General features: G+C 52.1%; 1 protein-coding gene across 2 annotated transcripts in view; it reads left to right on the top strand.

The window, feature by feature from the left end:
• Nucleotides 1–26,851, top strand: part of ERI3 (ERI1 exoribonuclease family member 3) — a 238,367-nt gene that overhangs the window by 120,761 nt on the left and 90,755 nt on the right. For both annotated transcript variants that reach the window (XM_075286594.1, XM_075286595.1), the window contains exon 7: nt 9,515–9,614. In XM_075286594.1, the coding sequence (XP_075142695.1) occupies nt 9,515–9,614 (100 nt within the window). The remainder of the gene's footprint in view (nt 1–9,514; nt 9,615–26,851) is intronic.

The raw sequence follows: 26,851 nt of genomic DNA, 5'->3' as shown, positions 1-26,851 counted from the left end.
AGAGCTGCGCTCACTATTCTGCTGGTACAGTCACTGTGTACATACATTACATTACTTATCCTGTATTATACTCCAGAGCTGCGCTCACTATTCTGCTGGTACAGTCACTGTGTACATACATTACATTACTTATCCTGTATTATACCCCAGAGCTGCGCTCACTATTCTGCTGGTGCAGTCACTGTGTACATACATTACTTATCCTGTATTATACTCCAGAGCTGCGCTCACTATTCTGCTGGTGCAGTCACTGTGTACATACATTACTTATCCTGTATTATACTCCAGAGCTGCGCTCACTATTCTGCTGGTACAGTCACTGTGTACATACATTACATTACTTATCCTGTATTATACTCCAGAGCTGCGCTCACTATTCTGCTGGTACAGTCACTGTGTACATACATTACATTACTTATCCTGTATTATACCCCAGAGCTGCGCTCACTATTCTGCTGGTACAGTCACTGTGTACATACATTACATTACTTATCCTGTATTATACTCCAGAGCTGCGCTCACTATACTGCTGGTACAGTCACTGTGTACATACATTACATTACTTATCCTGTATTATACCCCAGAGCTGCGCTCACTATTCTGCTGGTACAGTCACTGTGTACATACATTACATTACTTATCCTGTATTATACTCCAGAGCTGCGCTCACTATTCTGCTGGTGCAGTCACTGTGTACATACATTACATTACTTATCCTGCATTATACTCCAGAGCTGCGCTCACTATTCTGCTGGTACAGTCACTGTGTACATACATTACATTACTTATCCTGTATTATACTCCAGAGCTGCGCTCACTATTCTGCTGGTACAGTCACTGTGTACATACATTACATTACTTATCCTGTATTATACTCCAGAGCTGCGCTCACTATTCTGCTGGTGCAGTCACTGTGTACATACATTACATTACTTATCCTGCATTATACTCCAGAGCTGCGCTCACTATTCTGCTGGTACAGTCACTGTGTACATACATTACATTACTTATCCTGTATTATACTCCAGAGCTGCGCTCACTATTCTGCTGGTGCAGTCACTGTGTACATACATTACATTACTTATCCTGCATTATACTCCAGAGCTGCGCTCACTATTCTGCTGGTGCAGTCACTGTGTACATACATTACATTACTTATCCTGTATTATACTCCAGAGCTGCGCTCACTATTCTGCTGGTACAGTCACTGTATACATACATTACATTACTTATCCTGTATTATACTCCAGAGCTGCGCTCACTATTCTGCTGGTACAGTCACTGTGTACATACATTACATTACTTATCCTGTATTATACCCCAGAGCTGCGCTCACTATTCTGCTTTCCTGCCCTCATACAGTGGCGGTGCCTGGTACATGTTGCGGGTGATCTTGGGGCCGGACATGTTCCTGTTGTTTCTGGTGACTCTGGGATCTGTCAGTGACTTTGTACGTTGCGGTCTCCTCCTGCAGGATTTCGCTCTTCGTTCTTCGGCACATTTGCATTTAGATGAATATCAGTCTCCGCTGGTCCCCTCCCCCGTCCGTGCGTTTTCTGTGATTTTCTTTGAGATTTGTCGGGTCTCGCAGGTTAAACATCTTAAATTCTGGATCTTTCTTGAGGTCACAACCCCTGAGTCGACCTCACAGCAGCGTCAGTTTCAGGTATAGGACTGAGGTCGGCCATGGTCACATGACTATACCAGCAGTCAGCAGTAACGTGAGCTCCCGGTCCCTGCGCTCGTGTCTCCGGAGTTTGCTCGTCCTAAAGTTCTGATAGATTGAGGCGATTATCTCTGGTCTGGAACTTTCCTGAGGTTGCGGCTGCGCGGTCAGGTGGTCACTGTGACGTGTGGCCGCTTGCTGTCTATTCCATGTTGTACGTGACACAGGAGGCGCCGCTGTCGCCGCTGATCTTGGTGTGACGCGCTCCGGCAGACTTCCTCCTCTGGAGCTGATCAATGCTCGCAACACTTCCTCCAACACTCAGGAAAAAAACAATTAAAAAGCGATCGATCCGGCAGCCGCGCGCTGAATATTCATAACGCCGCAACCTGACCTTCAGCCGGGGCCGCACCGCTCCATCGTCTCCAGTCACGACCTTCAGATCTTGTCAAGGAGTCACCCAGCTTTCCCACCCTTCAGGACCCCCCTGTGTCACCTGTACTGCTGCCTACACATAGGGGGCGGGCTACACCAAATTTCGCTGATAATGGCAAACAGCTTTGTCAATGGGGGGGTTTTCCATCCAGCTTTCCTAGAATCAGACAGACATTGACCACTTGGTATATCCAGCGCTTGTTTCTACTCCTGGTGGTCATAGCGAGCAGTGTGATGGACAATAAGGGTCACCGGCCCTTTAAGAGCCAGCGTATTCTGCCCCACCTAGTGCCAGGAGTAGTTACCCCACAATTGGTGGCCCTTATGAGGATCTGCTGCCGGGCCCCGGAGCCTTGTGTAGTATCAGGGCTCTCCTCATGGTGGCGCTCCACATCAGGCCCGGATCTTCATCATCTGTAACCAATAACGGGCGGACATGGCGGCGCGCTCCCCTCTGTGTACATAGAGTGTAATTCCAGTGAATTATGCGCAGACTTAATTAGGAGTTTTAATTGCTGATGGTTTCCCCCCAGGATCAGCGCTCTTATCTATTAATTATCTGCAGGGCGGGAGGAGGGGGGGTGTGCGGCTGCACAGGAGTCTGACGTCCGCGCCACTTCATTATGTGCTAACAGGGAAGTAAGAGGCGGCAAATATGGCGTTATTAGCTGATGAATTAGCGGAGTCGCCGCCGTCACGCGCCCGGGTCAGGTCTCATGGTGTCCGTGCTTATCTGCTCTCCTCTTCTGGTTCTCATCGTAGCGGCAGACGCCATGTTTTTGGTGAGCGCTGTGATTTACGTTACGTCCCTTGTGGCTCAGTCATTGTGTAACCTGCAGTATTGGGGTATGGGTATGGGTGTGGTTTGGTCCATGGTACCGCAGGGTAACCCTCCACCTATTACCCGGCCACCTGGGGCATGTGGGGGCTGATGGGATATTATGTACCTGACTGCTGGGGGTCTCCCCTTTATTACCGGGGTCCCCTCTGCCTCATCCTCCGGCTTTCCAGGGTTCACTGCCAGCCCTTCCCCGAGACCCCCACAGACCGCTGTGAAGTTGGTTCTTCCATCCCCCATGATGCGTGTTGTGCCCCCTGCACACATGACGACACCCTTTGTCGGCCCGTGCCAGCCTTCTGACACCGCACTCACTGCATCGCGTCCTCCTTCCTCTTCTTCCTAAGCAATTTACATTTCAATCTCCGCCGGGCCCGAGCGCCGCCGCTCAACATGCCGGGGGAGAGATTTACAAATTAAACTGGGAAATCTGCTGCCAAGTTGGTGTCTGCAGCGCTATTAACAAGTGTATCTTATTATGGCGGAGGGCGGGAGAACATACACAGCGCCGTGTGGTCACTGAGAGGTAGTGAGAGTGAGTGATGTCATAGCGACAGCGAGGGACGTCATAGCGAGAGCGAGTGACGTCATAGCGAGAGCGAGTGACGTCATAGTGAGAGCGAGTGAGGTCATAGCGAGAGCGAGTGACGTCATAGTGAGAGCGAGTGACGTCATAGTGAGAGCGAGTGACGTAATAGCGAGAGCGAGTGACATCATAGCGAGAGCGAGTGACGTCATAACGAGAGCGAGTGACGTAATAGCGAGAGCGAGTGACATCATAGCGAGAGCGAGTGACGTCATGGCGAGAGCGAGTGACGTCATAGCGAGAGCGAGTGACATCATAGTGAGAGCGACGAGTGATGTCATAGCGAGAGCGAGTGAAGTCATAGCGAGAGCGAGTGACGTCATAGCGAGAGCGAGTGACGTCATAGCGAGAGCGAGGGACGTCATAGCGAGACCGAGTGACGTCATAGCGAGAGCGAGTGATGTCATAGCGAGAGGGAGTGATGTCATAGCGAGAGGGAGTGATGTCATAGCGAGAGGGAGTGATGTCATAGCGAGAGCGAGTGACGTCATAGCGAGAGCGAGTGATGTCATAGTGAGACCGAGTGACGTCATAGTGAGAGCGAGTGACGTCATAGTGAGAGCGAGTCATAGTCCAGTCCTGGCAGTTGGGGGATTATGATGGAGGGGATCCAGTCCTGGCAGTTGGGGGATGATGGAGGGGATCCAGTCCTGGCAGTTAGGGGATAATGATGGAGGGGATCCAGTCCTGGCAGTTGGGGGATGATGGAGGGGATCCAGTCCTGGCAGTTGGGGGATGATGATGGTGGAGATCCAGTCCTGGCAGTTGGGGGATGATGGAGGGGATCCAGTCCTGGCAGTTGGGGGATGATGGAGGGGATCCAGTCCTGGCAGTTGGGGGATGATGGAGGGGATCCAGTCCTGGCAGTTGGGGGATGATGGAGGGGATCCAGTCCTGGCAGTTGGGGGATGATGATGGTGGAGATCCAGTCCTGGCAGTTGGGGGATGATGATGAGGAGATCCAGTCCTGGCAGTTGGGGGATGATGGAGGAGATCCAGTCTTGACAGTTGGGGGTTGGTGATGGAGGAGATCCAGTCCTGGCAATTGGGGGATGATGATGGTGGAGATCCAGTCCTGGCAGTTGGGGGATGATGATGAGGAGATCCAGTCCTGGCAGTTGGGGGATGATGGAGGAGATCCAGTCTTGACAGTTGGGGGTTGGTGATGGAGGAGATCCAGTCCTGGTAGTTGGGGGATGATGATGGGGAGATCCAGTCCTGGCAGTTGGGGGATGATGGAGGAGATCCAGTCTTGACAGTTGGGGGTTGGTGATGGAGGAGATCCAGTCCTTGCAAGTTGGCGGATGATGATGGTGGAGATCCAGTCCTGGCAGTTGGGGGATGATGATGGAGGGGATCCAGTCCTGGCAGTTGGGGGATGATGATGAGGAGATCCAGTCCTGGCAGTTGGGGGATGATGGAGGAGATCCAGTCTTGACAGTTGGGGGTTGGTGATGGAGGAGATCCAGTCCTGGCAGTTGGGGGATGATGGAGGAGATCCAGTCTTGACAGTTGGGGGTTGGTGATGGAGGAGATCCAGTCCTGGCAGTTGGCGGATGATGATGGTGGAGATCCAGTCCTGGCAGTTGGGGGATGATGATGGAGGGGATCCAGTCCTGGCAGTTGGGGGATGATGATGAGGAGATCCAGTCCTGGCAGTTGGGGGATGATGGAGGAGATCCAGTCTTGACAGTTGGGGGTTGGTGATGGAGGAGATCCAGTCCTGGCAGTTGGGGGATGATGATGGTGGAGATCCAGTCCTGGCAGTTGGGGGATGATGATGAGGAGATCCAGTCCTGGCAGTTGGGGGATGATGGAGGAGATCCAGTCTTGACAGTTGGGGGTTGGTGATGGAGGAGATCCAGTCCTGGTAGTTGGGGGATGATGATGGGGAGATCCAGTCCTGGCAGTTGGGGGATGATGGAGGAGATCCAGTCTTGACAGTTGGGGGTTGGTGATGGAGGAGATCCAGTCCTTGCAAGTTGGCGGATGATGATGGTGGAGATCCAGTCCTGGCAGTTGGGGGATGATGATGGAGGGGATCCAGTCCTGGCAGTTGGGGGATGATGATGAGGAGATCCAGTCCTGGCAGTTGGGGGATGATGGAGGAGATCCAGTCTTGACAGTTGGGGGTTGGTGATGGAGGAGATCCAGTCCTGGCAGTTGGGGGATGATGGAGGAGATCCAGTCTTGACAGTTGGGGGTTGGTGATGGAGGAGATCCAGTCCTGGCAGTTGGCGGATGATGATGGTGGAGATCCAGTCCTGGCAGTTGGGGGATGATGATGGAGGGGATCCAGTCCTGGCAGTTGGGGGATGATGATGAGGAGATCCAGTCCTGGCAGTTGGGGGATGATGGAGGAGATCCAGTCTTGACAGTTGGGGGTTGGTGATGGAGGAGATCCAGTCCTGGCAGTTGGGGGATGATGGAGGAGATCCAGTCTTGACAGTTGGGGGTTGGTGATGGAGGAGATCCAGTCCTGGCAGTTGTGGGATGATGGTGGTGGGGATCGAGTCCTATATCGTGGACTTTATGGATCGTCCAGCTGTCGGTTCCCGCCGCTCTTCTCTATCCACCAGATTTTGGGATTTCTTTCTCGTCCTCCGTTACTTTGTTGAAGCTGAAGAAAAAAATGAAGAAAAATGTGAAGTAAATGAGAGTGCGGCAGACGGGATTTGTACGGCTTCTTCTCGTCACACTTAAGTGATGGCCCCCCGGGGACACATACACAGGAAGATTTTATTATGATCAATGACAAGCGCCGCGACAGCTACACAAATGTCAGATATGATCTTAATGGTGGGGAGGCGCTGATGTCAGATAACTCAGCTGCAATGTCACAAACAGTCCTGCAGCATATCATACAGACACCACGCTTACTGGGAATCCTGTATGTGGTCGGGACATACATGTACTGCGGATCCTGTATGTGGTCGGGACATACATGTACTGGGGATCCTGTATGTGGTCGGGACATACATGTACTGGGGATCCTGTATGTGGTCGGGACATACATGTACTGGGGATCCTGTATGTGGTCGGGACATACATGTTGTACTGTGGATCCTGTATGTGGTCGGGACATACATATACTGGGGATCCTGTATGTGGTTGGGACATACATGTACTGGGTATCCTGTATGTGGTCGGGACATACATGTACTGGGGATCCTGTATGTGGTCGGGACATACATGTACTGGAGATCCTGTATGTGGTCGGGACATACATGTACTGGAGATCCTGTATGTGGTCGGGACATACATGTACTGTGGATCCTGTATGTAGTCAGGACATACATGTACTGGGAATCCTGTATGTGGTCGGGACATACATGTACTGGGGATCCTGTATGTGGTCGGAACATTCATGTACTGGGGATCCTGTATGTGGTTATTACATACATGTTCTGGGGATCCTGTATGTGGTCGGGACATTCATGTACTGGGGATCCTGTATGTGGTTATTACATACATGTACTGGGGATCCTGTATGAGGTCGGGACATACATGTACTGGGGATCCTGTATGTGGTCGGGACATACATGTACTGCGGATCCTGTATGAGGTCGGGACATACATGTACTGGGGATCCTTTATGTGGTCAGGACATACATGTACTGGGGGTCCTGAATGTCATCGGGACATACATGTACTGGGGATCCTGTAAGTCAACAGGACGTACATGTACTGGGAATCCTGTATGTGGTCGGGACATACATGTACTGTGGATCCTGTATGTGGTCGGGACATACATGTACTGGGGATCCTGTATGTGGTCGGGACATACATGTACTGTGGATCCTGTATGTGGTCGGGACATACATGTACTGGGGATCCTGTATGTGGTCGGGACATACATGTACTGGGGATCCTGTATGTGGTCGGGACATACATGTACTGGGGATCCTTTATGTGGTCGGGACATATGTGGTATGGCACATTGCTGCCATATTCTACAATGCTGCAGATTTGGGGCCCTGCAGGTTCTGCCTCCATGTGGCTCTTATAGATTGATGTGTGATGCCCCGGGCCTGGTCCCATTGCTATTCCTGCAGATTTGGGGCCCTGCAGGTCCTTCTATCATGTGGCTCCTATAGATTGTGTGATGCCCCGGGCCTGGTCCCATTGCTATTCCTGCAGATTTGGGGCCCTGCAGGTCCTTCTATCATGTGGCTCTTATAGATTGTGTGATGCCCCGGGCCTGGTCCCATTGCTATTCCTGCAGATTTGGGGCCCTGCACGTCCTTCTATCATGTGGCTCTTATAGATTGATGTGTGATGACCCGGGCCTGGTCCCATTGCTATTCCTGCAGATTTGGGGCCCTGCAGGTTCTGCCTCCATGTGGCTCCTATAGATTGTGTGATGCCCCGGGCCTGGTCCCATTGCTATTCCTGCAGATTTGGGGCCCTGCAGGTCCTTCTATCATGTGGCTCTTATAGATTGTGTGATGCCCCGGGCCTGGTCCCATTGCTATTCCTGCAGATTTGGGGCCCTGCAGGTCCTTCTATCATGTGGCTCCTATAGATTGTGTGATGCCCCGGGCCTGGTCCCATTGCTATTCCTGCAGATTTGGGGCCCTGCAGGTCCTTCTATCATGTGGCTCTTATAGATTGTGTGATGCCCCGGGCCTGGTCCCATTGCTATTCCTGCAGATTTGGGGCCCTGCAGGTTCTGCCTCCATGTGGCTCCTATAGATTGTGTGATGACCCGGGCCTGGTCCCATTGCTATTCCTGCAGATTTGGGGCCCTGCAGGTTCTGCCTCCATGTGGCTCTTATAGATTGTGTGATGACCCGGGCCTGGTCCCATTGCTATTCCTGCAGATTTGGGGCCCTGCAGGTCCTTCTATCATGTGGCTCTTATAGATTGTGTGATGCCCCGGGCCTGGTCCCATTGCTATTCCTGCAGATTTGGGGCCCTGCAGGTCCTTCTATCATGTGGCTCTTATAGATTGATGTGTGATGACCCGGGCCTGGTCCCATTGCTATTCCTGCAGATTTGGGGCCCTGCAGGACCTTCTATCATGTGGCTCTTATAGATTGATGTGTGATGACCCGGGCCTGGTCCCATTGCTATTCCTGCAGATTTGGGGCCCTGCAGGTCCTTCTATCATGTGGCTCTTATAGATTGTGTGATGCCCCGGGCCTGGTCCCATTGCTATTCCTGCAGATTTGGGGCCCTGCAGGTCCTTCTATCATGTGGCTCCTATAGATTGTGTGATGACCCGGGCCTGGTCCCATTGCTATTCCTGCAGATTTGGGGCCCTGCAGGTCCTTCTATCATGTGGCTCTTATAGATTGATGTGTGATGCCCTGGGCCTGGTCCCATTGCTATTCCTGCAGATTTGGGGCCCTGCAGGTCCTTCTATCATGTGGCTCTTATAGATTGATGTGTGATGACCTGGGCCTGGTCCCATTGCTATTCCTGCAGATTTGGGGCCCTGCAGGTTCTGCCTCCATGTGGCTCTTATAGATTGTGTGATGCCCCGGGCCTGGTCCCATTGCTATTCCTGCAGATTTGGGGCCCTGCACGTCCTTCTATCATGTGGCTCTTATAGATTGATGTGTGATGCCCCGGGCCTGGTCCCATTGCTATTCCTGCAGATTTGGGGCCCTGCAGGTTCTGCCTCCATGTGGCTCTTATAGATTGTGTGATGCCCCGGGCCTGGTCCCATTGCTATTCCTGCAGATTTGGGGCCCTGCACGTCCTTCTATCATGTGGCTCTTATAGATTGATGTGTGATGCCCCGGGCCTGGTCCCATTGCTATTCCTGCAGATTTGGGGCCCTGCAGGTTCTGCCTCCATGTGGCTCTTATAGATTGTGTGATGCCCCGGGCCTGGTCCCATTGCTATTCCTGCAGATTTGGGGCCCTGCACGTCCTTCTATCATGTGGCTCTTATAGATTGATGTGTGATGACCCGGGCCTGGTCCCATTGCTATTCCTGCTGACTTTTCTTGCTCCTGACTCTCGTCCTTCTCTCTCCGCAGGCGTACAGCTTCGCTATCGGTACTTGGCCTAAGAACGGACTCCTAGATATGAATAAGGGCATGAGCCTGCAGCACATAGGACGACCCCACAGCGGGATAGGTGAGTGCCACGTGTAATCCTATACGGTAATGTACATACAAGCTCCGCCCATTTGGGCAGCCGATGCCCCTCATCAGGGAAAGGGTTAATTCTTGTCCTCAGTATTTCGCCGCAAAAACTGTGAGATCAATAGACGTTAAGGAGATGAATTATTTAGATCTCAGCCACATTTAATTAGTGCGCCCGTTCCGAGGGACGCCGCTCCCAGCGTTATTGACAGGACTTGCATTAAAATTTGGTTTGGGCTCAGAGCAGGCATCCATTTAAATGGGGTGTAGGGAGAGACCCGGAGGTGCCACGGCTGACAGCGCCCACGTGACAGGCAGCCGCCACACACCTCTGCGTTCTGTAATGTGCGCCCTTCATCACGCCAAGTGTGGTGGAGTCGCAGCGAACAATGGCCGTACCGTATGATGTTCTAATGGGTGCGGATCCACTAGGTGGCGCTGCCTCGGCCTTGAGTAGTCGGCTGCCCGACGCGTCCTCTGCCCCTGCGTTACCCAGTAGTCATCCGGATGATATTGAGTCTGATTCAACCGCAGAATCCAAGATGTCTTCTGATTAACCCCACTGTGTCTGCGGCTAGTCAGAGGGCAACATTGGAAAGCCGAATCTCTGCGACTATGGCGTCCTGCTGCCGGGTCCACAAGGCCGGTGTAATCCGAAGTGCCGCACGGTGCAGTGCCTGATAGTTATACTAGCCAACGTCCCCCAATAAGAGGTGACGTCCTGACACCCGGTCATATTATACGTGACATGGCCATGTTATACGCCGCTCACACCCCAAGATAGCGCACCAAGACACCAGGGGTATAGATAGCGTGTGCGGATTGTGCCAAGGAGCGTCATTGTCTGTGGTCATGTCAGATCCCCCTCCTGTCCCATCCGCCATGCTTTACACTACTTCTCTGCAGGTTCATGGCATGGCGGACAGGCGGAGGCCCAGTACTCTGTGTCCTGTACTATTGCTGTAGTGGTGTCAGCAGCCTCCCCTCATAGTATATGATCAGATCCGCCGCCATCGTCTATAAATCCTCCGGGGATGATTGCCGCGCTGGCTCAGGGCTCTGCCTGGAAGGACGGGCTACAATGACTAGTCAAGGGTTCACTTGGTGACCCGGGTGGCCCGCCTTTCATCCTCAGGAGGCAGTTATGGGGTTTCCAGTTATAATGGAGTCATAATATCAATCACTTGTCAGGCGGAGCGGTGCGCGGCGCTGCTGTCAGTGTCTGTTACCTCCGCTCGGCAGCTTGGGACACAGCCCATTACCCGCTGCGAGTTCCCAGCACTCCTGCAATCAATGCTCTAATTGATGCTTCATGCACTTAATGTAGCCAAGAAATGAGTAATATCGCCCCTCGAGTCCGGGGGTGACATGAGGTATGGAGTCTCCACACCGGCGCTTCAGCTGGAGTCACCGTAGGCGTCCTGCCCCCTATAGAAGCCCCTGACCCCTAATACCCCCATCATGGACATGTCAGCCAGAGATTACCGTAGGCGTCCTGCCCCCTATAGAAGCCCCTGACCCCTAATACCCACATCATGGACATGTCAGCCAGAGATTACCGTAGGCGTCCTGCCCCCTATAGAAGCCCCTGGCACCTAATACCCCCATCATGGACATGTCAGCCAGAGATGACTGTAGGCGTCCTGCCCCCTATAGAAGCCCCTGACCCCTAATACCCCCATCATGGACATGTCAGCCAGAGATTACCGTAGGCGTCCTGCCCCCTATAGAAGCCCCTGACCCCTAATACCCCCATCATGGACATGTCAGCCAGAGATTACCGTAGGCGTCCTGCCCCCTATAGAAGCCCCTGACCCCTAATACCCACATCATGGACATGTCAGCCAGAGATTACCGTAGGCGTCCTGCCCCCTATAGAAGCCCCTGACCCCTAATACCCCCATCATGGACATGTCAGCCAGAGATGACTGTAGGCGTCCTGCCCCCTATAGAAGCCCCTGACCCCTAATACCCCCATCATGGACATGTCAGCCAGAGATTACCGTAGGCGTCCTGCCCCCTATAGAAGCCCCTGGCACCTAATACCCACATCATGGACATGTCAGCCAGAGATTACCATAGGCGTCCTGCCCCCTATAGAAGCCCCTGACACCTAATACCCCCATCATGGACATGTCAGCCAGAGATTACCGTAGGCGTCCTGCCCCCTATAGAAGCCCCTGACACCTAATACCCCCATCATGGACATGTCAGCCAGAGATTACCGTAGGCGTCCTGCCCCCTATAGAAGCCCCTGACCCCTAATACCCCCATCATGGACATGTCAGCCAGAGATTACCGTAGGCGTCCTGCCCCCTATAGAAGCCCCTGACCCCTAATACCCCCATCATGGACATGTCAGCCAGAGATTACCATAGGCGTCCTGCCCCCTATAGAAGCCCCTGACCCCTAATACCCCCATCATGGACATGTCAGCCAGAGATTACCGTAGGCGTCCTGCCCCCTATAGAAGCCCCTGACCCCTAATACCCCCATCATGGACATGTCAGCCAGAGATGACTGTAGGCGTCCTGCCCCCTATAGAAGCCCCTGACCCCTAATACCCCCATCATGGACATGTCAGCCAGAGATTACCGTAGGCGTCCTGCCCCCTATAGAAGCCCCTGACCCCTAATACCCCCATCATGGACATGTCAGCCAGAGATTACCATAGGCGTCCTGCCCCCTATAGAAGCCCCTGACCCCTAATACCCCCATCATGGACATGTCAGCCAGAGATTACCGTAGGCGTCCTGCCCCCTATAGAAGCCCCTGACCCCTAATACCCCCATCATGGACATGTCAGCCAGAGATTACCGTAGGCGTCCTGCCCCCTATAGAAGCCCCTGGCACCTAATACCCACATCATGGACATGTCAGCCAGAGATGACTGTAGGCGTCCTGCCCCCTATAGAAGCCCCTGACACCTAATACCCCCATCATGGACATGTCAGCCAGAGATTACCGTAGGCGTCCTGCCCCCTATAGAAGCCCCTGACACCTAATACCCCCATCATGGACATGTCAGCCAGAGATTACCGTAGGCGTCCTGCCCCCTATAGAAGCCCCTGACACCTAATACCCCCATCATGGACATGTCAGCCAGAGATTACCATAGGCGTCCTGCCCCCTATAGAAGCCCCTGACACCTAATACCCCCATCATGGACATGTCAGCCAGAGATTACCATAGGTGTCCTGCCCCCTATAGAAGCCCCTGACACCTAATACCCCCATCATGGACATGTCAGCCAGAGATTACCATAGGTGTCCTGCCCCCTATAGAAGCCCCTGACCCCTAATACCCCCATCATGGACATGTCAGCCAGAGATTACCGTAGGCGTCCTGCCCCCTATAGAAGCCCCTGACCCCTAATACCCCCATCATGGACATGTCAGCCAGAGATTACCGTAGGCGTCCTGCCCCCTATAGAAGCCCCTGACACCTAATACCCCCATCATGGACATGTCAGCCAGACATTACCGTAGGCGTCCTGCCCCCTATAGAAGCCCCTGACCCCTAATACCCCCATCATGGACATGTCAGCCAGAGATGACTGTAGGCGTCCTGCCCCCTATAGAAGCCCCTGACACCTAATACCCCCATCATGGACATGTCAGCCAGAGATTACCGTAGGCGTCCTGCCCCCTATAGAAGCCCCTGACACCTAATACCCCCATCATGGACATGTCAGCCAGAGATTACCGTAGGCGTCCTGCCCCCTATAGAAGCCCCTGACACCTAATACCCCCATCATGGACATGTCAGCCAGAGATTACCGTAGGCGTCCTGCCCCCTATAGAAGCCCCTGACACCTAATACCCCCATCATGGACATGTCAGCCAGAGATTACCGTAGGCGTCCTGCCCCCTATAGAAGCCCCTGGCACCTAATACCCCCATCATGGACATGTCAGCCAGAGATTACCGTAGGCGTCCTGCCCCCTATAGAAGCCCCTGGCACCTAATACCCCCATCATGGACATGTCAGCCAGAGATTACCGTAGGCGTCCTGCCCCCTATAGAAGCCCCTGACACCTAATACCCCCATCATGGACATGTCAGCCAGAGATCACTAGAGGATCATCTCTTGTGCACGGCTGTCCTGCTCGGCTAGTGTCTGTATACATAGTCAGTGCTGCAGGGTAAAGCATGGGCTGCAGCCTGAGCCTCTGATGAGACAGGAGGTGGACTCCAGTGGACAGTGCGGCTGAGCAAGCAGACGTAAGTGCGGGACCATCTTCCTCCTAAGGAGTCTTCCCCGCTCCTCACCTCCTCAGACACATTAGGCAGAGAGCCGCCCGTCTCCTATATGCGGCGTTCTTCCATCCATCGCCGTGCCCGCTGAGATAAGTAATGGGCGAGAAGTAAACACTTTGTGCATGTGCCGGTGATGGATCTGGGACATCACTCCTGCGCGCGGCTGTTTGGAGATCTTTGGCATGTCATGGGCAGATGATGTAAGGCGGGTATTTATCTAGCGGAGAGCGAGTAATGGCTGATGACATCATCAGGACGCCAGATAATCCAGAAATGGATAAAAGGAGGCGGCCAGGATCATTTGTCCTGCGTGAAAGGAGGAAGATGGATCCGCGCAGGCATCAGTCCAGTGAGGGCGCAGCCCATGTGACCTGCCCGGGGTGCGCGGCCTGCCTTGTAGTAGATCTTGGGGCTTTAATAACATCATATGACTCCAATCACACACAGGTCAGGCGTCATACATGTGTAGTGGGCGGTGGCCTGTGATCCGCTGTACCTGGACGCTTCGCAGCTGCCTTACCAGATTTACTGAAGTTTTTGCAGAATTTCTTCCCAGACGGCAGTGGCGGTAACGTCTCCAGCGCCGCCGCCAAGATTTACCGTCTAATCTTTGTATTGAATTTGTGTATTTATCATCGGCCGCCTCGTAAGGCGAGAGCTCGTCTGGAAGATGGAGAGAGGATTTCATTGATGGAAAAGCCTTTAATGTCTGTCACGGGCAGCGGAATATGGCGGCGGCGGCGGCGCGCTGCGGACACAAATAAGACGCCTTTACCTCTCCGGCATTTTCTTTGCTTGTCCTGAAGTATAATAGAAGTGAGGAGAGATAAGAGGGAGAGGATTTGTGTGACTGGCAGAAGTGGCCGCCATTAGTCACCGCGCACAATAGACGATCGGCAGATAACGGCCGCTCACCGCTCATTTCCATATATGCAGCCGAGACCTCCCGGAAACCTCTCTCACCACAAACTTATCTACAAGAAGACGGGAATCAGCCGCGGGGAAAATACGGCATCCATGATGAATACACAGGGCCAGCGCCATTACATCTGTCTTATTAGGGGTCCTCCAATGGATCCCAGCCTGACAGGAGACATCATAGATCCATTCCTGGCAGGATCCCTCATAGATCCCATCCTGACAGGATCCCTCATAGATTCCATCCTGATAGGATCCCTCATAGATCGCAGCCTTGTAGGATCCCTCCTAGATCCCAGCCTTGTAGGATCCCTCATAGATCGCAGCCAGACAGGAGCCCTCGTAGATTCCATCCTGACAGGAGACATCATAGATCCCATCCTGACAGGATCCCTCCTAGATCCCATCCTGACAGGATCCCTCATAGATCCCAGCCTTGTAGGATCCCTCATAGATCCCAGCCTTGTAGGATCCCTCCTAGATCCCCGCCTTGTAGGATCCCTCATAGATCCCAGCCTTGTAGGATCCCTCATAGATTCCATCCTGATAGGATCCCTCATAGATCCCAGCCTTATAGGATCCCTCCTATATCGCAGCCTTGTAGGATCCCTCCTAGATCCCAGCCTTGTAGGATCCCTCCTAGATCGCAGCCTTGTAGGATCCCTCCTAGATCCCAGCCTTGTAGGATCCCTCCTAGATCGCAGCCTTGTAGGATCCTTCATAGATCCCATCCTGACAGGATCCCTCCTAGATCCCAGCCTTGTAGGATCCCTCCTAGATCCCAGCCTTGTAGGATCCCTCCTAGATCGCAGCCTTGTAGGATCCCTCCTAGATCCCAGCCTTGTAGGATCCCTCCTAGATTGCAGCCTTGTAGGATCCCTCCTAGATCGCAGCCTTGTAGGATCCCTCCTAGATCCCAGCCTTGTAGGATCCCTCATAGATCCCAGCCTTGTAGGATCCCTCCTAGATCGCAGCCTTGTAGGATCCCTCCTAGATCCCAGCCTTGTAGGATCCCTCCTAGATCGCAGCCTTGTAGGATCCCTCCTAGATCCCAGCCTTGTAGGATCCCTCATAGATCCCAGCCTTGTAGGATCCCTCATAGATCCCAGCCTTGTAGAATCCCTCCTATATCGCAGCCTTGTAGGATCCCTCCTAGATCCCAGCCTTGTAGGATCCCTCCTAGATCCCAGCCTTGTAGGATCCCTCCTAGATCCCAGCCTTGTAGGATCCCTCCTAGATCCCAGCCTTGTAGGATCCCTCCTAGATCCCAGCCTTGTAGGATCCCTCCTAGATCGCAGCCTTGTAGGATCCCTCATAGATCCCATCCTGACAGGATCCCTCCTAGATCCCAGCCTTGTAGGATCCCTCATAGATCCCAGCCTGATAGGATCCCTCCTAGATCCCAGCCTTGTAGGATCCCTCCTAGATCGCAGCCTTGTAGGATCCCTCCTAGATCGCAGCCTTGTAGGATCCCTCCTAGATCGCAGCTTTGTAGGATCCCTCATAGATCCCATCCTGACAGGATCCCTCCTAGATCCCAGCCTTGTAGGATCCCTCATAGATCCCAGCCTGATAGGATCCCTCCTAGATCCCAGCCTTGTAGGATCCCTCCTAGATCGCAGCCTTGTAGGATCCCTCCTAGATCGCAGCCTTGTAGGATCCCTCCTAGATCGCAGCCTTGTAGGATCCCTCCTAGATCCCAGCCTTGTAGGATCCCTCATAGATCCCATCCTGACAGGATCCCTCCTAGATCCCAGCCTTGTAGGATCCCTCATAGATCCCAGCCTGATAGGATCCCTCCTAGATCCCAGCCTTGTAGGATCCCTCCTAGATCGCAGCCTTGTACGATCCCTCCTAGATCGCAGCCTTGTAGGATCCCTCATAGATCCCATCCTGACAGGATCCCTCCTAGATCCCAGCCTGCGCCTTCTCCATGAAGGGATTCTCACATTACCCTGTTCTGGTTTTGGGGTTTCCTCTCCTCTGCTTTCTTTCTGTATTATTAACCTGTTGTTGCCTGGCATTGCGTCAGCTCCTGTCACCCCCGTAGCCGTGGCCCTGTACGTGGCTCCTTGCTCCTGGGGTCGTCAGCTGTCTTTATTGGAGGTCGGGTGTCATATTGTTCACCATGCAGAGTATTAATTAGGCCCGGCGGAGGCGGCACAATAAATGGCTTGTGCGGTTTTTCTCCGGGACGCGGAGGTTAATGGGATGCTCGCACACTAGACAGTTTTAATGAGCTTCAACTGGATGTGCCGGGAGTTTACTGTGTGTGTTAAAAGGGTCACACTGCAGTAGTCTGATGTGGATTGTGTGCGGGACCCCCGGGGTCAGGGGTCAGCGGCTGTCAGAGTGCAGGAGAGCTGCATTCACTTAGTGACACCATTCTAATTAACTACTGCCGGAGACACCAGAGCTGCGGCCTCCTCGCCCGCCCGCCCGCCCGCCGCCGCCGCCATACATTGCCATTCCCTAGTCCTGTGCGCTGACATGAGACGGGCGGAACAGGAGGGAGACGCATTTACTAAGTGCACGAGCTGAAGCACCGAGTGCGGGACATGAGCTGACACTCGTGTGGCCCCGGGGACCCCTGCACTCCTCCTGCGGTGCCTACTGATGTCCGAGGGGCCGCTCTGGGGTCACTGCCTGTCATCCTGACACACGGCAACGAATAGAAGGGTGATCTGTAAGACGCCCAGGACCCGGCCAGCTCTGCACAGGTCTCATGACTGTACTGATCAATAGAACAGATGAGAGTGAGCGAAACGCACATGAAGACGATCTGCGCCAGAATAGACCGGACACTGATCCATAAAAAGTACAACATAGATAGGAATGAGAACATATGGAACAAAACTGCGGCCGTGTGCACGAGGCCATAGGTTCTGTCCACGTGTGTGCTAGGAAAGCCGACAAAGTGTGCGCAAAGTATATTTGTACCGCCAATCACCCCGTAGAGCCCACTGTCATCATCAGGGCGCTATGTGTCCGTATAGTGTGCGCCAGTATACACCCATATATACAGCAGAGAACACTCCGACCTGGACCACATAGGCCTGACCCATAGGCACCACATTACACGCCTGTCCCTTCTATCTGCTCCTCGGAAAGCTGGGTGACAACCTGTGAAAGTGATTATGTAGCCAATGCTTCTCAGTCAGGGCTCCGCTCCGTATAGCACAGCTCCAGAATCATTGGGGGTTGGGGCTATATCATGGCGCCCTCATTTACAGCCGCCGCCACTTTGACACTTTTCGTATAATTTGCGTCCTGTGACCTGACGCTCTGTAGATGGATTGTGTTTTATTAGACCGCTGACACATTGCGCTATTTTGGGCTCGGCACCGTCTTGCACCGTCACTTCTAAGAGGGGAATTCAGTCAGTAACATGCGGCAGGTAACGGCGTTCGCGGTGTCTTGACAAATGTAATATTCGGACATTGACATTTTCTACCTGTAAAGTGCTGATAAGTTCTGCTGCGCAGAGGCGGGGCCTGGAGGAGTTGTAAAATGCGCCAAATGTATGAACGCTGTGGAATATTATTGTACATGGGAGAGTGGTGAGGTGGCTGCAGCGGGGGCCTCACACATCACGTGCGCCATCTCCTAACGCATCACATCTTAGAGGCCGCAGGGACCCCGGTGTAGTTAGCGCTGTCAGCCGGGTCACTGAAGGTCACACCTGAGTCCTCAGAGCCAGCGCAGGTGATGTAAAGCTCATGAAGTCAGCCGACAGGTCTCTTAACCCGTGCTCAGCCAGGGACGACGGCGAATACGAGATCACAGCGTCCAGGAAATAGACAGGAGGGGGAGGGAGAGGAGGGACAGCGGTCCGTCCGCGGCCAGTCAGAGCACATTAACTTACTGACATGTTTCTCATTAAGCAGCCTGAGAGGTGTCACCGGCGGCGTGACAGCTGCAAAAGGCGGAAAAGAGAGCTGACAGCGCCTCGCCACCTCACTGCTGCCACCACCGCCGCTGCTGCAGCCCCTGTCCCCCAGGCGGGGGTGCAGCTCTCTGATAATTAGGATACCTGTCTGCTGCGGGACGAGGTGTACGAGTCCGGGCGTTACGTGAAATACTGGATCCAACACTGTCTGTGCCCAGATCACTTTGTCATAGACTTGGCGTTTCAGTTCTGACCTAGTATTTTTTACACAGCGACCCTCTATACAGTCCCTTCAGCAGTCCTCACTCACCTGCCTATACAGTCCCTTCAGCAGTCCTCACTCACCTGCCTATACAGTCCCTTCAGCAGTCCTCACTCACCTGCCTATACAGTCCCTTCAGCAGTCCTCACTCACCTGCCTATACAGTCCCTTCAGCGGTCCTCACTCACCTGCCTATACAGTCCCTTCAGCGGTCCTCACTCACCTGCCTATACAGTCCCTTCAGCGGTCCTCACTCACCTGCCTATACAGTCCCTTCAGCGGTCCTCACTCACCTGCCTATACAGTCCCTTCAGCGGTCCTCACTCACCTGCCTATACAGTCCCTTCAGCAGTCCTCACTCACCTGCCTATACAGTCCCTTCAGCGGTCCTCACTCACCTGCCTATACAGTCCCTTCAGCGGTCCTCACTCACCTGCCTATACAGTCCCTTCAGCAGTCCTCACTCACCTGCCTATACAGTCCCTTCAGCAGTCCTCACTCACCTGCCTATACAGTCCCTTCAGCGGTCCTCACTCACCTGCCTATACAGTCCCTTCAGCGGTCCTCACTCACCTGCCTATACAGTCCCTTCAGCGGTCCTCACTCACCTGCCTATACAGTCCCTTCAGCGGTCCTCACTCACCTGCCTATACAGTCCCTTCAGCGGTCCTCACTCACCTGCCTATACAGTCCCTTCAGCAGTCCTCACTCACCTGCCTATACAGTCCCTTCAGCGGTCCTCACTCACCTGCCTATACAGTCCCTTCAGCGGTCCTCCCTCACCTCCCTATACAGTCCCTTCAGCGGTCCTCACTCACCTGCCTATACAGTCCCATCAGCGGTCCTCACTCACCTGCCTATACAGTCCCTTCAGCGGTCCTCACTCACCTGCCTATACAGTCCCTTCAGGAGTCCTCACTAACCTCCCTATACAGTCCCTTCAGCAGTCCTCACTCACCTGCCTATACAGTCCCTTCAGCAGTCCTCACTCACCTGCCTATACAGTCCCTTCAGCGGTCCTCACTCACCTGCCTATACAGTCCCTTCAGCAGTCCTCACTCACCTGCCTATACAGTCCCTTCAGCGGTCCTCACTCACCTGCCTATACAGTCCCTTCAGCGGTCCTCCCTCACCTCCCTATACAGTCCCATCAGCGGTCCTCACTCACCTGCCTATACAGTCCCTTCAGCGGTCCTCACTCACCTGCCTATACAGTCCCTTCAGCGGTCCTCACTCACCTGCCTATACAGTCCCTTCAGCGGTCCTCACTCACCTGCCTATACAGTCCCTTCAGCGGTCCTCACTCACCTGCCTATACAGTCCCTTCAGCGGTCCTCACTCACCTGCCTATACAGTCCCTTCAGCAGTCCTCACTCACCTCCCTATACAGTCCCTTCAGCGGTCCTCACTCACCTGCCTATACAGTCCCTTCAGCAGTCCTCACTCACCTGCCTGTACAGTCCCTTCAGCAGTCCTCACTCACCTGCCTGTACAGTCCCTTCAGCGGTCCTCACTCACCTGCCTATACAGTCCCTTCAGCGGTCCTCCCTCACTTGCCTATACAGTCCCTTCAGCAGTCCTCACTCACCTGCCTATACAGTCCCTTCAGCAGTCCTCACTCACCTGCCTGTACAGTCCCTTCAGCGGTCCTCACTCACCTGCCTATACAGTCCCTTCAGCAGTCCTCACTCACCTGCCTATACAGTCCCTTCAGCAGTCCTCACTCACCTGCCTATACAGTCCCTTCAGCGGTCCTCACTCACCTGCCTATACAGTCCCTTCAGCGGTCCTCACTCACCTGCCTGTACAGTCCCTTCAGCGGTCCTCACTCACCTGCCTATACAGTCCCTTCAGCGGTCCTCACTCACCTGCCTATACAGTCCCTTCAGCGGTCCTCACTCACCTGCCTATACAGTCCCTTCAGCGGTCCTCACTCACCTGCCTATACAGTCCCTTCAGCAGTCCTCACTCACCTGCCTATACAGTCCCTTCAGCAGTCCTCACTCACCTGCCTATACAGTCCCTTCAGCAGTCCTCACTCACCTGCCTATACAGTCCCTTCAGCGGTCCTCCCTCACCTCCCTATACAGTCCCTTCAGCAGTCCTCACTCACCTGCCTATACAGTCCCTTCAGCAGTCCTCACTCACCTGCCTATACAGTCCCTTCAGCGGTCCTCCCTCACCTCCCTATACAGTCCCTTCAGCGGTCCTCACTCACCTGCCTATACAGTCCCTTCAGCGGTCCTCACTCACCTGCCTATACAGTCCCTTCAGCAGTCCTCACTCACCTGCCTATACAGTCCCTTCAGCAGTCCTCACTCACCTGCCTATACAGTCCCTTCAGCAGTCCTCACTCACCTGCCTATACAGTCCCTTCAGCAGTCCTCACTCACCTGCCTGTACAGTCCCTTCAGCGATCCTCCCTCACCTGCCCGGCACTTGGTTACGTTGCATCCCTGCAGGTAAGATCTATTGTGTAGACTGGATCCTTCTGTAACAAACCCTCAGCTGTGTGAGCTGGACCAGCTACCAATGAGTTTTCAGGCTTTAGATTTAACCCTTATTGTTTCCAGGACTGTGCTAAGGCGTCTTGGAAGGGCCTGATGGTGAAGGAGGACGGCGCTGATTCTTCTCTCCATTCCCTGGTGTTGTCTCTCTGCCCTGTTATATAGAGTTACATTCTCCTCCTGCTTCCTGTGTCAGTCTTCACTGTGTATTTGTCATTCTACTCATGGAGGTTCAGGATGAGGAGTTCTAGGTTCTGTGACTATGATGAGATTCATCCCTGTGGCCCCCCAGTGCACTATGTCTGGGGCCCCTGCACATGTCATTACTCCTGTCCCCCGTGCGGCTCTCACATTGCACAATAGGAATATTCTGTGTCAGTGCGGCGCCTCCCTGAGGTGCGAGGCGCGGGCTGTGCGGGTGAGTAGGTGTCTGTGCCCTGGTAACTCTCATTGATCTGTTGCTGTCTGCTTCCTATCTCATCCCCGCCCATGCCTGCACACACCGCCGAATCCATGTCAGCCAAATTATTACCTGCACAGAGAGCCCGGAGTCCGGGGGATGGAGGGCGCCCCCTAGTGGCCACTGCATCAACTACCTCCCTGCCGCTCCCACAATTCAGTGACACAAGAGGCCGAAATGTCTGCGCACCCTGCACCTTCATCATCATCATCATCATCATCATCATCATCACACAGCATCCTCTGACATCCAGGGAAGTAAATACAACACGGGGAGATGGAAACAGTCAGCAAGCTTGTGAATAGGAAAGACACCCCCGAACAGCAAGACTGGCCAATAACTAATAGAAGGGAGAGGAGCAAATCACATCATCTACATACAAAGACTGTCCACATGCAAGTCACATGAGCAAGGAGGGGCGGCTAGGAGAGTTATGCTCTGAAGCCGGTGAAATAGTGAGCGCAGCTCTGGAGTATAATACAGGATAAGTAATGTAATGTATGTACACAGTGACTGCACCAGCAGAATAGTGAGCGCAGCTCTGGAGTATATAATACAGGATAAGTAATGTAATGTATGTACACAGTGACTGTACCAGCAGAATAGTGAGCGCAGCTCTGGAGTATAATACAGGATAAGTAATGTAATGTATGTACACAGTGACTGCAGAATAGTGAGCGCAGCTCTGGAGTATAATACAGGATAAGTAATGTAATGTATGTACACAGTGACTGTACCAGCAGAATAGTGAGCGCAGCTCTGGGGTATAATACAGGATAAGTAATGTAATGTATGTACACAGTGACTGCACCAGCAGAATAGTGAGCGCAGCTCTGGAGTATAATACAGGATAAGTAATGTATGTACACAGTGACTGCACCAGCAGAATAGTGAGCGCAGCTCTGGAGTATAATACAGGATAAGTAATGTATGTACATAGTGACTGCACCAGCAGAATAGTGAGCGCAGCTCTGGAGTATAATACAGGATAAGTAATGTAATGTATGTACACAGTGACTGCACCAGCAGAATAGTGAGCACAGCTCTGGGGTATAATACAGGATAAGTAATGTAATGTATGTACACAGTGACTGTAGCAGCAGAATAGTGAGCGCAGCTCTGGAGTATAATACAGGATAAGTAATGTAATGTATGTACACAGTGACTGTACCAGCAGAATAGTGAGCGCAGCTCTGGGGTATAATACAGGATAAGTAATGTAATGTATGTACACAGTGACTGTACCAGCAGAATAGTGAGCGCAGCTCTGGGGTATAATACAGGATAAGTAATGTAATGTATGTACACAGTGACTGTACCAGCAGAATAGTGAGCGCAGCTCTGGAGTATAATACAGGATAAGTAATGTAATGTATGTACACAGTGACTGTACCAGCAGAATAGTGAGCGCAGCTCTGGAGTATAATACAGGATAAGTAATGTAATGTATGTACACAGTGACTGCAGAATAGTGAGCGCAGCTCTGGAGTATAATACAGGATAAGTAATGTAATGTATGTACACAGTGACTGTACCAGCAGAATAGTGAGCGCAGCTCTGGGGTATAATACAGGATAAGTAATGTAATGTATGTACACAGTGACTGTACCAGCAGAATAGTGAGCGCAGCTCTGGAGTATAATACAGGATAAGTAATGTAATGTATGTACACAGTGACTGTACCAGCAGAATAGTGAGCGCAGCTCTGGGGTATAATACAGGAGAAGTAATGTAATGTATGTACACAGTGACTGTACCAGCAGAATAGTGAGCGCAGCTCTGGAGTATAATACAGGATAAGTAATGTAATGTATGTACACAGTGACTGTACCAGCAGAATAGTGAGCGCAGCTCTGGGGTATAATACAGGAGAAGTAATGTAATGTATGTACACAGTGACTGCACCAGCAGAATAGTGAGCGCAGCTCTGGAGTATAATACAGGATAAGTAATGTAATGTATGTACACAGTGACTGTACCAGCAGAATAGTGAGCGCAGCTCTGGGGTATAATACAGGATAAGTAATGTAATGTATGTACACAGTGACTGTACCAGCAGAATAGTGAGCGCAGCTCTGGAGTATAATACAGGATAAGTAATGTAATGTATGTACACAGTGACTGTACCAGCAGAATAGTGAGCGCAGCTCTGGGGTATAATACAGGATAAGTAATGTAATGTATGTACACAGTGACTGTACCAGCAGAATAGTGAGCGCAGCTCTGGAGTATAATACAGGATAAGTAATGTAATGTATGTACACAGTGACTGCACCAGCAGAATAGTGAGCGCAGCTCTGGGGTATAATACAGGATAAGTAATGTAATGTATGTACACAGTGACTGTACCAGCAGAATAGTGAGCGCAGCTCTGGGGTATAATACAGGATAAGTAATGTAATGTATGTACACAGTGACTGTACCAGCAGAATAGTGAGCGCAGCTCTGGGGTATAATACAGGATAAGTAATGTAATGTATGTACACAGTGACTGTACCAGCAGAATAGTGAGCGCAGCTCTGGGGTATAATACAGGATAAGTAATGTAATGTATGTACACAGTGACTGTACCAGCAGAATAGTGAGCGCAGCTCTGGAGTATAATACAGGATAAGTAATGTAATGTATGTACACAGTGACTGTACCAGCAGAGTAGTGAGCGCAGCTCTGGGGTATAATACAGGAGAAGTAATGTAATGTATGTACACAGTGACTGCACCAGCAGAATAGTGAGCGCAGCTCTGGAGTATAATACAGGATAAGTAATGTAATGTATGCACACAGTGACTGCACCAGCAGAATAGTGAGCGCAGCTCTGGAGTATAATACAGGATAAGTAATGTAATGTATGTACACAGTGACTGTACCAGCAGAATAGTGAGCGCAGCTCTGGAGTATAATACAGGATAAGTAATGTAATGTATGTACACAGTGACTGCACCAGCAGAATAGTGAGCGCAGCTCTGGAGTATAATACAGGATAAGTAATGTAATGTATGTACACAGTGACTGCACCAGCAGAATAGTGAGCGCAGCTCTGGAGTATAATACAGGATAAGTAATGTAATGTATGTACACAGTGACTGTACCAGCAGAATAGTGAGCGCAGCTCTGGAGTATAATACAGGATAAGTAATGTAATGTATGTACACAGTGACTGCACCAGCAGAATAGTGAGCGCAGCTCTGGAGTATTATTGTCTGAGCTGTGCTGATATTCTGGTACTTTCTTACTATTATATATAGCAGACTTTTAGTGATTTTCGGATGATTGGGGTGCAGTCGGTGACATTCCACATATAAGGTCTTTCTCCTTGTCTTACGTCTGTAGTAAATCCCTCGTCTTCCTTCATCCTGCATCTTCCTCTTACATTCTGCGATTTTCACACTTGGCGCTCGGTTAGATTATCAGCTGAGCCGGAGATTTTGCAGTGTCCGTGTCACCTCTCGTCTCTGGGTACACGCTGACACGAGCAGACGACACGCACCCCACAGCAAATTCCAGCAAAGCCTCGTCCTCATCAATATTCACAAGTCATTACCAGCAATGGCAGTTCAAGGTGAGACATGCGAATGTCGCCGCTGAGCCGCCGTCTCCTCCCTTGTGCTCGGGCTGATGATCGGGGTCTGTGCTGTTTGTTTCCTGCTGCTTATGTCAATATATCATTGCTGCTACTTCCTTATGTTCTTAGGGGTATCTGTAAGGGCTATCGGAGGGTGCTGAAGCTTCTTCCATGAACCCTTGGATCCTGACACGGCTTGTACTGAAGCCCCCCATGTCTAGGCTATTGGGGCCCCTTTAATGAAGTCTCTTATAGCTGTGATGGGTTGTCCCTATATCTAGGTCTGTCTAGAAGCCCAGTTTGTGACGGTTTCACTCACTGCTCTAAAATTGAGTCTGTGACCCTTTCAGCCCCAAGGGTCATCGAGAAGGAAATCCCTAAAAATTCCAATCTCAATCTTCCTTTGGTTTTCTATATGGAGTGCCCCTGGGTAGCAGAAGGACAAGTTACGGCCATCAATGCTCCGGACAATTGTTCAGGATATAGACTATTATTTGGGATAAGTTCTGGTGAGAGGGTCGTCACTCTGCATGCGCTATGGAATCCAACATGGCCAGTGCCCCATTGGCGCTGTCCATCCGTTCAGTGTAGATGTCCATGACTCTCTCCGCCATTAGATCTATTACACATAACACCTTGACTAGTCCTGGCTTTGTGTACATCTCGTAATTTCCTCCATTGGCATGAGATCATTAATAGGGGACGTGGCTTGTATTTGGGGAGATGAGATCCTCCACCACTAATAAAACTGTGAGGGAATAAACATCCGCTCCTGATAAAGCTGCAGCACGGCGTGGCAAGCCGAAATGAGGACACGCTGAGGAGCAGTTGGCCTTGTTTCTTGCTTCCACTGCGCTCCTGCGGTGAGGCCCTCCCTTAACGCGGAGTTAACGAGAGCGTCTGTTCACCGCGGTGACCTTCTGCCTCCGTGTCTGCTGGAGCCTTCCTTGATTAAGCCGGACTTGAAGATGCTTCACCTCCGCTAACTTGTTTTACATGGACGAGAAGAAAGGAAGAAGAAAAAAAGAAACTTTCCCCTAATTGGTGGCGGCCTCTCTGTGCTCTCCATGAAAGCTCTGATCAGGATAATGAAGTTGGAGTGTACGATGAGGAACAGGCAGGAGGAACGAGCTGAAGGCGAGAGCGTGGCCACCCCAAACCTCTCACCACTGGGCGCACAGGCCGCCATATTGTACTGGACACCTGGACCTGATCGTGACAATCTGGAACCTCTCACTACTGGGCGCACAGGCCTCCATATTGTACTGGACTCATAGATCTCATCGTGACAATCTGGAACCTCTCACCACTGGGCGCACAGGCCTCCATATTGTACTGGACACCTGGACCTGATCATAACAATCTGGAACCT

Source organism: Leptodactylus fuscus, chromosome 9 (genome assembly GCF_031893055.1).
Source record: "Leptodactylus fuscus isolate aLepFus1 chromosome 9, aLepFus1.hap2, whole genome shotgun sequence".
Lineage (NCBI taxonomy): Eukaryota > Metazoa > Chordata > Amphibia > Anura > Leptodactylidae > Leptodactylus > Leptodactylus fuscus.
Note: the sequence above shows the minus strand (reverse complement) of the source record. Positions and strands in the feature narration are given on the sequence as shown.